We start from the raw sequence: 13,290 nt of genomic DNA, 5'->3' as shown, positions 1-13,290 counted from the left end.
GGGGGAGAACAAGGAGTGGCGTCACCAGAGTGAACAACCGGCCTGCTCAACCGTGCTCGCTGACCGGCGTGGAGGATGAGCTTGCCGTCAGAGGCGACACCCATCGACGTCGATCTCCTGAGCGCCCTCGATGAACTTGGTAATGACGACGGGGTGGTCGGGGGAGACGTTGCTGGCGGCCTCGAGCTTGTCCTTGAGATCCTCCTGGCTGCGAATGACGGTCATGGCAGCACCGGAAAGAACGTAACTGGGGCGGACGAGGACGGGGTACCCAACCTCTGTGGCGAATGCCTCGGCTTCAGCCACAGATGTGAGTTCCTTCCAGGCTGGCTGATCAACACCAATGCTGTCGAGGATCTCAGAGAACTTCTGCCTGTCTTCGGCCTTGTCAATGTCCTTGGGGTCGGTTCCGAGAACGTTGGCACCGCCGGTCTCCTGGAGGCGGAGAGCGATGTTCTGGGGAAGCTGGCCGCCCACGGACACAACGACACCGGATGCCGACTCGAGCTCGTAGATGTCCATCACACGCTCATACGAGAGCTCTTCAAAGTAGAGCTTGTCCGCGGTATCGAAATCGGTGCTATAGGTCTCGGGGTTGTACTTTTTGCGAGTTAGCATAGGCACTGGATGTTAAACATATGCATGAGCGTGTTCTTCTGTTCTGGTCGCTTGACATCACGCGCGTACTCACGGCGATGCGGGCGGTGCGGTGCAGAGCCGCAACATTTCCCATGCGCCACACATGGTGGCATCCACTGTGCAAAGAGCAAAGTAGAGACATGGGATGCAATGGAATCAAATGCTGCATGGGTAACATGTTTCAAACTTACATTGATCATGATCGTCTTATTTCCCATCTCTCGGAGGGCCTGAGTGGCGCTGACGGCGCACCAATCGAACTCAACGGAGCTGCCAATACGGTAGACACCACTGCCGAGGATGATGGTGCCCTTATCCTCAAAGGTGACGTCGTGGGATGAGGCGTTGTAGGTAGTGTACAGGTAGTTGGTGTCGGCGGGGAACTCGGCGGCGAGGGTGTCGATCTTCTTGACCCAGGGGCGGATGCCGAAGTTCTTCCTGACGGCGCGGACCTCGTCCTCGGTGCTCTTGACGGCGTTGCCAATCTGCCTGTCGGAGAAGCCGAGCTTCTTGGCCTGGAGGACCTGGTCCTTGGTGAGGGCGCCGAGGCCGCCGGCGTCCTGGAGCTCGCGGGTCATGTTGACAATGTTCTCGAGCTTGTAGAGGAACCACTTGTCAATTTTGGTGAGGTCGTGGACCCTTTCGACAGAGTAGTCGTGGTGGAGCATGGCCTGGCCGACGGCGAGCCAGCGGCGGTCGGTGGGGTTCTGGAGCTCAAAGTCGAGGTCCTCAAAGTGGTCGCCCTGGAAGCCGGCGAACTTGGGGTCGACCTGGCGGATGGCCTTCTGGAAGGACTCCTCAAAGGTGCGGCCGATGGCCATGACCTCACCGACGGACTTCATGGCGCTGCCAATGTCGCGCTTCACGTGCTGGAACTTGGACAAGTCCCATCGGGGAATCTTGGTGACGATGTAGTCGAGCGAGGGCTCAAAGTTGGCCGTCGTCGTCTTGGTGACGGCGTTGGGGAGCTCGGGCAGGGTGTGGCCGAGACCAATCTTGGCGGCCGTGTAGGCGAGGGGGTAGCCGGTGGCCTTGGAGGCGAGGGCGGACGAACGCGACAGACGGGCGTTGACCTCAATGACACGGTAGTCGAGGCCGTCGGGCTGGAGGGCGTACTGGACGTTGCACTCGCCCACGACGCCCAGATGCCTGACGATCTTGATGGCCGCCGAACGCAGCATGTGGTACTCCTCATCGCTCAGGGTCTGACTCGGGGCCACGACGATGGAGTCGCCCGTGTGGATGCCGAGCGGGTCAAAGTTCTCCATGTTGCACACGGTGATGCAGTTGTTGTTGGCATCACGAACGACCTCGTACTCGACCTCCTTCCAGCCCTTCAGGGACTTCTCGACCAGGATCTGAGGCGACAGGGTCAGGGAGCGAGCGGCCATATTCCTGAGCTCCTCCTCGTTGTTGGCGAAACCCGAGCCCAGACCACCGAGGGCGTAGGCGGCACGGACGATGATGGGGTATCCGACCTTCTCGGCGGCATCGAGGGCCTCCTCGATGGTGCCGACGGCAATGGACTTGGCGATGGGGATGTCAATCTCGTCAAGCGCACGGGCAAAGAGGTCACGATCCTCACTCGTCTCGAGCGTCTTGACGCTGGTACCGAGGACCTTGACGCCGTACTTCTCAAAGAGACCGAGGCGCTGCATCTGCACACCGAGGTTGAGCGCCGTCTGGCCGCCAAAGGACAGGAAAATGCCATCGGGCTTCTCCTTCTCGATCACGTAGCTGACGTATTCTGGGGTGACGGGCAGATAGTACACCTCGTCAGCGAGCGAGTGGTTGGTCTGAATGGTAGCGATGTTGGGGTTGATAAGGACAGAGGCGACGCCAGCCTCCTTGAGGGCCTTGAGAGCTTGCGATCCTTGATTGAAGCAGTCATGTTAGTCAATTGTGACTCTTAAAAGTTGTGACCTGGTCGTGAGTCATGTTCCTGAGGCAGGCACACAAACATCACGAACCACTGGTGAACAAACTCGCGGGCAGAACAAACCTGAGTAGTCAAACTCGCCGGCCTGTCCAATGGCGAGACCGCCACTGCCAATGACCAGGACCTTCTTCACGTCAACAAGCTCCTTGGGCTTGATGACACCGCTCTCGAGGTACGCCTTGGGGTTGGGAGCCTGCTGCGAAACGTTGAGGCGCACGGCGGCGGACTGGAACAGACGCTTCTGGTTGAGCCTGGCCTGCGCAAGCTGTGACTGGGCCGGCGTGAAGCTCTTGGAGGCGGCGGTCAGACTGGTGAAGCTGCGGACGGGCAGAGCCATTCGTCGACCGTGTCGGAGGACCGCCGGAGCTCGCCCGGCCAGGGAACAAGCCATGGCCGACGGCATTGCGATTGCTGGATTCGGAACAGAGGTTCAATGGCTCTTGAAATCGACAGGAGGGCAGGAGCAAACGAATTGAAGTCCAGGGCCAATTGAAGGGATTCTGGACCGAAAGGCAATGGGTGGTTATGCGCCGCGGCAGGAAGGTTTGTGACTCCTCCAGAAGATGTTTGTTTGGGAGACCTCTGATGGGATAGAGTCAGGATCAGACGGCTCTTCCGGGGCTGGGGAAGCTCAGACACAAAGACCCACGACGTCGACTCACCCAAATGGCGGTCCCGGTGAGTAACAGATAAGATAAGGAAATTTTTCTGAGCCTGAGTGGTTAGGGTGCCGCAGTCGGAGGCTGGGGCACCCGAAACGGCAGAGGGTCCCCTGCATGGGCCCCTGGAAGTCCCCTACCGCCAGGCGGGCGTTACAGGGGCCTGCCACTATCGCGGGCTAATCTGCCAACATTTGGAGCTGCCCCCCCTCCCCCCCCGGCTGAGGACGATCGAGATGATCTAGGATGGCGGAGTCCGAGCCAAGAACTGCCCAACGTGACTCAGAGGATAACCCGAATTCCGTTGATTGATTTTTTTTTTTTCTTGGACTTCCTTCAACTCTCTGACTTTGAGTCCACGTGTGGGCAGCAAAATCATTAAAATTTAAATTGACTTGGCAATCCCTTCACTGTTGTGCAATCGAGTCACATTGAAAATGCGGTCAGCCTGGCTCCTATCTCGGAGACAAGGCTGCTGCACTGCCCCGCAGTTCGGCAGCTGCCCCTCCATCGAGCACCCTGCTTTGCCTGCCCAGTATCGAGTCCGCTGAATTCCTGGTGCTGCCATTGGTCAATGGGTCACCTCCATGATGCAGATCGCGATCTGGGGTGAAGCATCACGAGCACACCGATCGCAGCGACTTGTCTAATGTTCTTGGTATTTTCTTTCCCGCCTTGCCTCATATCGCTCCTCATACAATCGTCACGTCTTCATCTACACATCTCTCTAGTTCTTGTCCAGGCGGACGGCGGCGTTCCTCTCGATGAAGTTGAGGTCGACCTTGTGGCCCAGCAGCTCGCGAATGTTCGAGATGCCGTACTTGATCATTGTCGGCCTCTCCAGACTCAGGCCCCAGCCGTACACCCGCATATCCTTGGGCAGACCCATCGACTCGAGCATCTCCGGTCGGAACATGCCACTGTTGCCAATCTCGACGAGCTTGTTGAGGCCCTTGTGGAAGCTAAAGATTTCCATGCTCGGCTCCGTGTACGGGTTGTACGCGGGCTTGAACTTGAGGTCCGTAATGCCCATCTTGTTGAAGAAGATCTCCATGAACTCCATGAGACCACCCAGCGTCAGGCCGTAATCAGCAATGACACCTTCGACCTGGTGGAACTCGGCCAGATGTGTCGCGTCGACGCTCTCGTTACGGAACACCCGGTCAATGGAGAAGTAGCGCGCTGGAGGCGGGCGCCCGTCGGGACCCTTCAGGCCCGCCAGCTTGTGCAGCATCGCTGTCGACACAGAGGTCGTGTGTGTGCGGAGGACGAGCTTGAGTGACTCATCCGCCTCCCAGGGGTAGCGGTACCCTATTGAGCCGTACTTGCCATCCTGGTGCACCTGCTTGACGTTCTCCCAGTACGTCTCATAGTCCTTCTTGTCATCCTCCGACTCGGGGCCAGGTCGGCCGGCGACCTTGGGGTCTGAGATGTAGAAAGTATCCTGGAGATCGCGGGCCGGGTGCTGCTGGGGCACGAAGAGGGCGTCAAAGTTCCAGAAGCCCGACTCGACGTACTTGTTGGTCGGCATCTCCTCGAAGCCCATCTCGAAGAAAATCTGGCGGAACTCGTGGCGGACCTTGTTCAGCGGGTGCAGGGCGCCCGAGTTTTGGTCCGCGCCGAGGGCCTTGAAGTTGTAGGGCTTGAAGTCGGCCGTCTTCCAAGCGCCGGACGCGATCATGTCGGCCGTCAGGTCCGTCTCCTCCTTCTTGATCTCGAGCGCAAACTCGGCGCCCTTTGTGATCTTGAAGCTGATGACCTTTTGCGTCTTGACGAGCTTGCGCTTCTTGAGCTCCGTCACAATTTTGGCGTCGTGCGTTTTCGTGTCCTGAATCTGCTTCAGCTGCTGCCGCGTGACATCCTGGATCGAGTCGGCCTGTTCGGGCACCATTAGCAGCATATCCTCGTCACTCGAGTGCCTGTCGGGCAACCTACAGTGGCAACCAGCTTGCCGTCCTTGCTCTTAGAAATCCACTTCTCCTTGAAGGCCTTGCCTTGTCCGTTCTTGGTCACGGCCTTGTCGCCGATGGCCTTCTCAAGATCGACCACGCTCAGACCATCAACAGCTTGACGGAGGGCCTCGAAGACACGAGCCTCGTGGCTGCCATGCTCAACGAACTGCTGACCCTCAGCCTCCAGAGTGACTTCTTCCTTCTCAATAGTCTCGTAAGACACCATAGACCGGCTGGCAAGACGGTCGAGAGCGGCCTTGGTATCGGCAAAGGCGGACTCGGGGAACGACTCGGCAGACAGGATCGGGTCCTTTTGGGACAGCGCCAGCAAGATGCGGGTCGCCAGGTCCCCCGAGGGGACGGTACTGCTTGTCGTCATGGCAATGGTATGGGGGTGTTCGGGAGCTCGTGGTTGAGGTGTTGCACTGTGTTGAGCTGCGACCTATGGCTTGAGTCACCGACGTGGTCTCGGCAGAAATAATTATGGCGCCTCCAAATGGCGGGGCAATCAAGAGCGGGCAGTGCGCCCTCCAGCGTTTTGGGGGAGGGGGATGGCAGGCTGGGCTGGTTAGGACTAGCGGTCTCGCCGCTCTTACCCTAGACAACCATGTCAGAGGGTGATGAGGAGGGCGTGCAATCTTGCGACGTCTGCTTTGTGCGAGATCCAGAGCCCATTGAGGTATTCTAAGAGGTCATAGGTTCTGAGGCAGCTTGTTTTCTTTTGCTGGATGTATCTACCAAGTGAGGGTCACTTGTCAAACGGCTCGTCTGCCCACACCACTTTGCCTTTATGAGGTCCATCACTGGCTGTACATTAAGGTTCTGGTCATATTGATTGATTTAGGATGTGGCCGTCTTCTTCAAGTCCCAGTATGCTTCCCGCGTTCATTTAGTGACGCAGACTTGGGCTTGCTGATTCCGTTTCAAGCTCGATCCGAAATTTTTGCTGTCTGTTGTGTCATTCACCTTGTTGTCATCCATTAGTCTTGCTCTTCTAGGACGCTGATGAGCCTTGATTTCAAAGTTCAAGACAACAATGCAAGGTCTGCAATGAGTTTTTGCTGCCCTTTGTATATTTGATCTTTCATATTAGGAACAGAGAGTCAGAGACCAGCTGTTCGACATCTGGCTAGGCTTACAGCGTTTCAGCGCACCTCGTCGGGGCAGTCGCCACTTCACTGAACGGTCGTTTTCAAAGTGTAATAAGACCGATGCGGAACTTGTCATTAAATAAGACTGCCTGCGATAGTTGTCTGTCAATGTTCTTTCGGATGAAGCACTGTCGGCCACCTAGTTTCGTGGAAACCCAGTTGACCCTTGTCGGAGCATCTAAAGCAGCGAGACATTTGCGTCTATTTGGCAGGCCTTCAGGGTCCCTCGGTAATTTCGTTTCTCCAGCTTCCGGCCGGCGCAGTGGCATCTGCATCAGGAACTCGACATGAAGAGGTGGGTGGAGCTCTCCCGTGGTCCGGGCATTTGGCAGCTCAGAACACGCGGATGGCGTCACCTGTTGCTCGTCGCCCCCTGTAGCCTTACGCCTGGGCCATTGAAAGATTCAACGCGAATCTACGTTCCTGAGAACGCCCCCCCTCCACCCCCACAAACTCTACAGATCCTCTGCAGGAAGCCATGATCTCCCGCCTCTCACCTGGGAGCCCATGAGATGACCGAGCTATGAACGATGCTTCCCCGCCTATCTCGCCGGCGTCCCCAACAAACTCGACTGCCAACCAGCGCGACGAAACCCACGTCCTAGACGGTCCCTCGTCTGCAGGACGCGACCATGAACCCGGCACTCGGTCGTCGCGGCGGCGACGGCGGCGAAAGACGATCAAGCCCGACGCTGGACTCGTCAAGAAGTTTGATTTCATGACGCATCTGCTGAAGAACCTCGACATGCTCGTCTATGCCGAACTCGGGGCGCAATACTACATGGAGTATGTCCGCTTCCTCCACCGGATACCATCGACAGCCCACTAACGTCATGCCCAGATGCTCTGCCGTTCGCTTCTTCATGCGAGCGTGGTGTCAGCAAAACTTCCTCAGTCCGAAGCCCGACGACTGGCCCATACCGCTGCCTGCCATCCAGGCGCAGATCCTATCCGTCTTCTTCCCGGCGCTGTTGTGCGTTCTGGCGCACATCTTTGAAGCGCTGCCAACGGCTGGTGAGACGTCGCGCGGCTATCTGCACGGGGGCATGATTGTAGATTTTATCGGCCAAAGGCCTCCCGCGTCGAGGCTGACCCTTCTTGCCCTGGACCTGGTGATATTGGCTGTTCAGGGGCTCATGCTCGCAGGTCACGTCGAAAGAGAGAGACTCCGACTGATCACGCGCCCGAAACGCTCGCGGCTCATCACGGCGCTTTCCGAGGATCTCGGCGCTGCGGATTCGATACCCGAGGGACGTGAACATCACTCTGACGAAAACCATGGTGCAGCCGTGGCGGACGGGGTGGACAATGGAGGCATGGAGATGCAGTCCCTCCGAAGAAATGACAGCCAACCTTTGGGCGCAGAAGGGGACGCGGAAGAGCGGCGACCGTTTCTCTCTGATACCCCAATAGCGCTGCCGACGAGGAGGATCGCACTGATCGACGTCATGAACTCTGGAAACGGCATGCTTCGAGACTTGGACGTCTTCCACACGTTGCGCAACTCGACGCCGGACTTTTGGGGCGCCATAGGCCACGCGCTTCAGTCGATAGGGTACCAAGCCACACTGGCTCGGATCGCAGGCCGCGCTCGGACGCTGGCATTCGGGAGTAATCAGACAGCAAGATAGAATCGCAACGCTACACTGCAGCGCGATGGCGCAAACTCCGCGCATCAAAAAAAAAAAAAAAAGGGCAAAGAAGAAAAACATCGCTTGTACATTCTTACAGTTGGTATCTCATGCTACCTTGCGTCCGACGTTGCCCACACCGCTGCCCTTGACCGACACGATGATGTCGTCCGTATCGTCCTCGTTTACGTCCCTCAGACCCCAGCTGCTGGCGCCAAACGTCCGCAGGTCGCGCGCCAGGCCAACGACCTCCTCCGTGCCCACGACGTCCCTTCCTATCCTCAACCTGCCGACGTCCTCAGACCCCATGGCCATCAGCGTCAGCACGGTGCTCGCCGACACGCGGCTCACGCAGCCGCCCTGCGCAATCGTCTCGAGCAGCTGGTACGCGCACTGCTTGCCAATGTCCTCGGGCACGACGCCGCCGGTGGGCGGCGCAACGAGGTCGGCCGAGTAGATGACGCCGACGGAACTCGACTCGGCGACGAGGCTCAGGCCGAAACCGATGCCCGTCCGCGTCTTGGTCTTGTCGGCCCCGGGGATGAGGGGCGCCTGGTCGTATTGCGCGGCAATGTGAATGTCCGAGACGAGCGGGTTGAGGACCTCGCGCGCGGCGTGGATCAGCCGGCTGTTGTTCGACGCCGAGACGCCCGTGCAGTAGGCGACGCCGCGGATCCGCTTTATCCTGCCGGGCCCGCGGTTGAGGTGCAGCGTCTTGGGCAGGCGCACCTGGCTGGCGAAGCGCAGCTCGACGATGCCGCCGCCGCCGCGGCCGCCCTTGCCGGGACAGGAGCGCTGCAGGATGCGCAGCTCGATGCGCGCGGGCGGGATGCCGAAGAGGCCGAAGAGGGGCAGGATGGCGGTGCGGAACGAGTCGACCGAGATGTCGCCCGTCTGGGTGGCGGATGTGATGACGCCGGGCCCCGAGATGCGAATGTTCATGTGTGCTTTGGAGAAGGGCGCGAGGAGGCAGATGGGCAGGAGGAAGTAGGTGACGCCGCGGTTGTTGTTGGCGGGCAGGGTGTGCTCGATGACATCGCCGTCGGTGGCGCCAAAGCCGGCTATCGTGCCGGTGATGAGGCCGGGGTGGTATGTGATGGTCGTACCGGTGTACGAGATTTGCAGCGAGCTGCCGTTGGTGACGGCCTCGAGGAGACGGAGGAACGAGACCTCATGCGGGGCGAGACCGGGATGTGTTGGTGATGAGCTTCGAATCTTGGAGATGTGAATGGGACGGCCGGTGAGTGTCGACAGGATCAGACGCTGAGCGAAGGCCCGGTGGCCTGTGAAGCGGAGGAACTCTGGCGACGAGGACATGGTGACGGTCGCTTGCGTCGTCGACCAGCAGGCGTAGCTCTTGGGTCGAGGCTCAACGGCTTCTCGTTAGGCGGGCAAATGCAATGGCTTCAATGGGAGGAGAAAATAATCTTTTTCTGCCGCGGCGTACCAGTCGAGCAAGATCTGAGGAGAGAAGGCGGTCGGAATTTTCGGTGGGGGGTTTGGTGGATTACGATAAGATAAGGCGCCGATTAGATTTACGAATCCAACTTCCTTCCGCGTCGCGCGTTGTCGTCAGGGTCCATCTAAAAATCTCTTGATGTCTTCAGCGGTTGCAATTCCCTTTCCGAGCAAGTCTTGATTGCGAGCTGTCGTGTGGTTCTCATGTCTCAACGCACCCTTTTTCGCGACCTGCAATGTCGAAACAATTTTGTCTGCCAGTCGTGCCTCTCAACCTTGGCAAAGCCCGTTCCTGTGACCTGGCAGACCCGACAGAATAGCTCACAAGCAGCCCAGCGCCACCGAATACAAACCCAAGGACGTCGCAACCCTCGAGCCTCCGCAGGAACACCAACACAGAACTCCTTCTCGCTACCGATAGGCAATAATGGACAGGCTGGTCACTCGGGAGGTGCTGCTGCCGCCGCGCTCCTCCGACAGCTTCTGAACAAGGAAAAGGAGGCGACGATGCGATTTTTCGACAAGGATGAAAAAGGGGCCATCACCGAACTCCCCAACGACGACGCCTTCTCCGATGCTCTCAACGGCAAAGGCGAACTGGAGAAGGAGTTCAAGCTCGACCTCGCATCTGACATGCGGCAGCTTCTGGGCGCTTTGAAGCAGGATGGAAGCTTAAAGAAGCTGGGCATTGATGACCCCGACGCCGTGGCGAAAGATCTCGAAGCACAGCTGGGCAATCTCGACGATACTGAAGGTCTCGGGGAACGATTCGACGAATACATCAAGGAGTTGGAGGACAAACTGGAAGCGCAAGGGCTTCGGATGGACCGCCTGACGAACATGGACGACGACGACTTTGAGAATGATTTTGAATTCTTGGATCAACCAATCGCAAAGCCCAAGACGCGCCGCCCAGTACCACAAATCCCGACCGAAATGTGGACCTACAACCAAAGAAGACGGCTCAGTCGCCTCAACGCCATTCTCGAGCGTGTCGACAAGCAGCTCCGGCTGCGTGAGGCGATTACGGCCAAGACGGTGCAGTCAGTCTGGAAGGCATACAATCTGGCTCGGCAAACACTCGCCAAAGGTTGGGCCAATGTTCCGCAGGAGGTGTGGGATCTGCTCTGGGCCATCTTGTCCGTGGAGGACGCTGTCAACCCCAGTCGTTTCGCCTTCCTGTCTCTGCTAGCGCGGGATATGAGCGAAGCGAAAGTTGCGCTGAATCCGTCGCAGCAGTTGATCACGATGGAGGCGCTTTTCGTAGACGGTTTCGAGGCGAAGGCGATCGACAACTGGAAAAGATGCATGTCGACACTCGGCGACAGCGGGTCTGACACGTTCCAGGAGTTTTGGGAACTGGGCGTCCGCATGTCCTGTCAGGCAGAAGACCTCGTGCAGGCAGAGAGGGCGATCAACAAGCTCCTCGAGCGACAGCTGGACCCTCGTATCCTCATGCCCTATATCCGGACTTGCGCGGCGCAGCCAACAGATGAGATGCAAGAGAAGGCCTGGAACGCATATCGACGAATGAGAGACCTCCTCGGGGAATCTATGGGATTGGAGGACTACGACCAAGTGATTGCCTTTTTCCTGACGACGAACCAGACCGAACGTGCCCTGTTCGCGTTTGTCGACATGATGACCTCAGGCACCGTTGATCTCCGCGGCGTCACGCAGCTGCCGTCCAGCATTGGCAACAAGTTCTTCTTCGGCAAGTGGCTCAAGCGGCTGATCGGTGCGGGCGACTTGGATGGTGCCCACAGCGTCTTCCAATTCATGTGTTCCCGAGGCATCCAGCCTGCGAGCATACAGATCAACGGCCTGATCGGCGCATGGCAGCGAAGCGGCGGCGCAGACGATCTGCAAAAGGCCGACAAGCTCGCATGGGACATGGTCAGGGCGCGCATCCGCTTTGTCGACGCCCGCAGGCGCCTCGCGGGGCTGGAGGGCGGCGCGTACATGAAGGACGCCAAGACGAGCAGCATCCACGAGGCCGACCCAATGCCCAAGGCGACCCTGGAGACGTTTTCGCTGCTGGCGGAGAACTACCGGGTGCGCAGGCTGCAGAAGCCCATGGAGGACCTCTGGGTTGCCTTTAGAGAGGCCGAGATCAGCCCCGACGCGTTCATGCTGAACCAGCTCATGGAATCCCACTCGCAGTTCGGGGACATTGACGAGGCGCAGGAACTGTACCGATCGCTCGTGCACGAGCGCGGCGTCAAGCCGGATCCGTACACCTTTATGGCCTTGTGGAAGATGATTGGCGTCAACAGGCTGCAGATTCTCTCCGAGGACCGCGCGGCTGGGGAGATTCGGCTCACGCGAGAGACGTTTGCCGAGACGGTCCGTTTCGCGCACGTCTTCAAGGGCCAGAGCCTCGACGGGCAGCTGGCGCGCAAGATGCTCCACACGTTCCGCCGGCTGAAGGACAACCTGGGCCTCGTTGTGGCGATGCGTGCGCTCCGGGGCGTGTTTGGCTATGTCCCGCCCGAGGTTCTGGGCCTCGAGATGGTCATTGGAACGACCAACCTCGCGTGGGACACGGCGACGGCACGGCAGAAGCTGCGACTCGCGAAGCGCAAGATCGACAAGTGGGTCGAGGACAGGCAGAAGCAGCTTGGCAGACCGGTGCGGACGCTCGACGAGATGACGCCCGAAGAGCGGGGGCAGGAGATGATGGAGTACCTAGAGAGCGAGTATCTGCCTGCGGCACGAAACGTCGAGGCCGATCTCGCCGATGTCGCTCGTGAGATGGGCGTGTACGATATTGTAAAAAACCACTAGGCCGAAGGGCAGAGCCCCGGCCGTCCTGTACCATCTCCAAAGATATACCATACTCAGCATAGAGAAGAAGGGAAGGCGTCGCGGGAGCACGTCATGTATTGATACGAGAATTCAAAGAGAAACTTTCCTCGGAATTTTGCTGTCTAATCGTGGTCTTCTTCCGTCAGCCCAGGACAGCCGTCCATGGTCTCGTCGGGGTATTTGAATTTGCACCAGAAGCAGTAGTTGAACTCGTCCCTCATATAGGCCACCAGCCGCTTCAGCCTTTCCGGGGGCTCGAGAATCCTGAACTCGTCCAACTCCGGGTCCTCCTCGTCGAGGTCGTCGGCCACCTCGTAGACCGTCGTCTTGCCCTTACCCAGCGCCCTCTTGTCATCCTCGTCCTCGTCCTCGTCCTCATACGTCGGCAGTCGTGACAAGCTCTGTTCCAGATCATGCCGCATCCTGCGGTCCCTCTCCCTCTCCTCCCGCTGTCGCGCGAGCCCGCGCCACAAGACGTTGACAGCCTTCAACGGCCTCGCCTTGATCCTGCGGCGCCCGCCCTCCTCCTGCGTCACCTCAGCCTCCGCCTCCTCCGCCATGCCCTCGAGGATCCTCTGGGCGCTCGCCACCATCCTCTCAACCCTCTCAGCCTCCCTCTCCCTCGCAATGCGATCACGATACTCCCCCGGCTCCTCGACCCTAACCCTCTTCCTCCTCTCAGCCTCCTCCCCCGCTGCCGCCTCCTCCGCCTCGCGCGCCCGCCGCCTCTTCTCGCTCTCCATGCCGATCCCCCCGCGGTCCTCCTTGACGTCCTCGGCGGCGTGCTTGTGCGCAGCGCCCTCGCCGCCCGGCGCCTTCATGTGCCTCTCTCGCCGGCGCCGCAACCACAGCCGCGCAAGCCCCTCGTCGTCGTCGCGCCCCTTTTCCTCGGAGAAGAAACACTCCGCCCTCCGCCGCGCCGCCTCCTCCACCTCGTCCTTTGGCAACTTCATCTCCGAGCCGATCCCCAACGACGCCTCGGCGCTGCGCACCGACTTTATCCTCCAGACGCCCTCGACAGCAGGAGCAACAACACGACAACAGCAAAAGCGC

At 59.0% G+C, this 13,290-nt stretch overlaps 6 protein-coding genes across 6 annotated transcripts; 2 read left to right on the top strand and 4 right to left on the bottom strand.

Moving 5' to 3' along the window:
- Positions 1-87: 87 nt before the first annotated feature.
- VDAG_04183 (carbamoyl-phosphate synthase arginine-specific large chain) lies at positions 88-2,981 on the bottom strand (the record flags this gene model as incomplete). Its single annotated transcript, XM_009650630.1, has 3 exons — positions 88-623; positions 692-2,512; positions 2,642-2,981. The coding sequence occupies 3 exons, from the start codon at positions 2,979-2,981 to the stop codon at positions 88-90; spliced, it is 2,697 nt and encodes an 898-aa protein (XP_009648925.1).
- A 983-nt stretch (positions 2,982-3,964) lies between these two features.
- VDAG_04182 (phenylalanyl-tRNA synthetase alpha chain) lies at positions 3,965-5,568 on the bottom strand (the record flags this gene model as incomplete). The annotated part of the gene is made up of 2 exons (XM_009650629.1): positions 3,965-5,113; positions 5,173-5,568. The coding sequence occupies 2 exons, from the start codon at positions 5,566-5,568 to the stop codon at positions 3,965-3,967; spliced, it is 1,545 nt and encodes a 514-aa protein (XP_009648924.1).
- Positions 5,569-6,863: 1,295 nt separating this feature from the next.
- Positions 6,864-7,971, top strand: VDAG_04181 (uncharacterized protein; the record flags this gene model as incomplete). Its single annotated transcript, XM_009650628.1, has 2 exons — positions 6,864-7,126; positions 7,182-7,971. 2 exons carry the CDS (start codon positions 6,864-6,866, stop codon positions 7,969-7,971), a joined length of 1,053 nt encoding a protein of 350 aa, XP_009648923.1.
- Positions 7,972-8,079: 108 nt separating this feature from the next.
- On the bottom strand, positions 8,080-9,288 carry VDAG_04180 (RNA-3'-phosphate cyclase family protein; the record flags this gene model as incomplete). Its single annotated transcript, XM_009650627.1, has 1 exon — positions 8,080-9,288. One exon carries the CDS (start codon positions 9,286-9,288, stop codon positions 8,080-8,082), a length of 1,209 nt encoding a protein of 402 aa, XP_009648922.1.
- Positions 9,289-9,633: 345 nt separating this feature from the next.
- VDAG_04179 (uncharacterized protein) lies at positions 9,634-12,216 on the top strand (the record flags this gene model as incomplete). The annotated part of the gene is made up of 1 exon (XM_009650626.1): positions 9,634-12,216. One exon carries the CDS (start codon positions 9,634-9,636, stop codon positions 12,214-12,216), a length of 2,583 nt encoding a protein of 860 aa, XP_009648921.1.
- A 143-nt stretch (positions 12,217-12,359) lies between these two features.
- Positions 12,360-13,190, bottom strand: VDAG_04178 (uncharacterized protein; the record flags this gene model as incomplete). The annotated part of the gene is made up of 1 exon (XM_009650625.1): positions 12,360-13,190. One exon carries the CDS (start codon positions 13,188-13,190, stop codon positions 12,360-12,362), a length of 831 nt encoding a protein of 276 aa, XP_009648920.1.
- Positions 13,191-13,290: the final 100 nt, after the last annotated feature.

This window comes from Verticillium dahliae, genomic scaffold, assembly GCF_000150675.1.
Source record: "Verticillium dahliae VdLs.17 supercont1.7 genomic scaffold, whole genome shotgun sequence".
Lineage (NCBI taxonomy): Eukaryota > Fungi > Ascomycota > Sordariomycetes > Glomerellales > Plectosphaerellaceae > Verticillium > Verticillium dahliae.
Note: the sequence above shows the minus strand (reverse complement) of the source record. Positions and strands in the feature narration are given on the sequence as shown.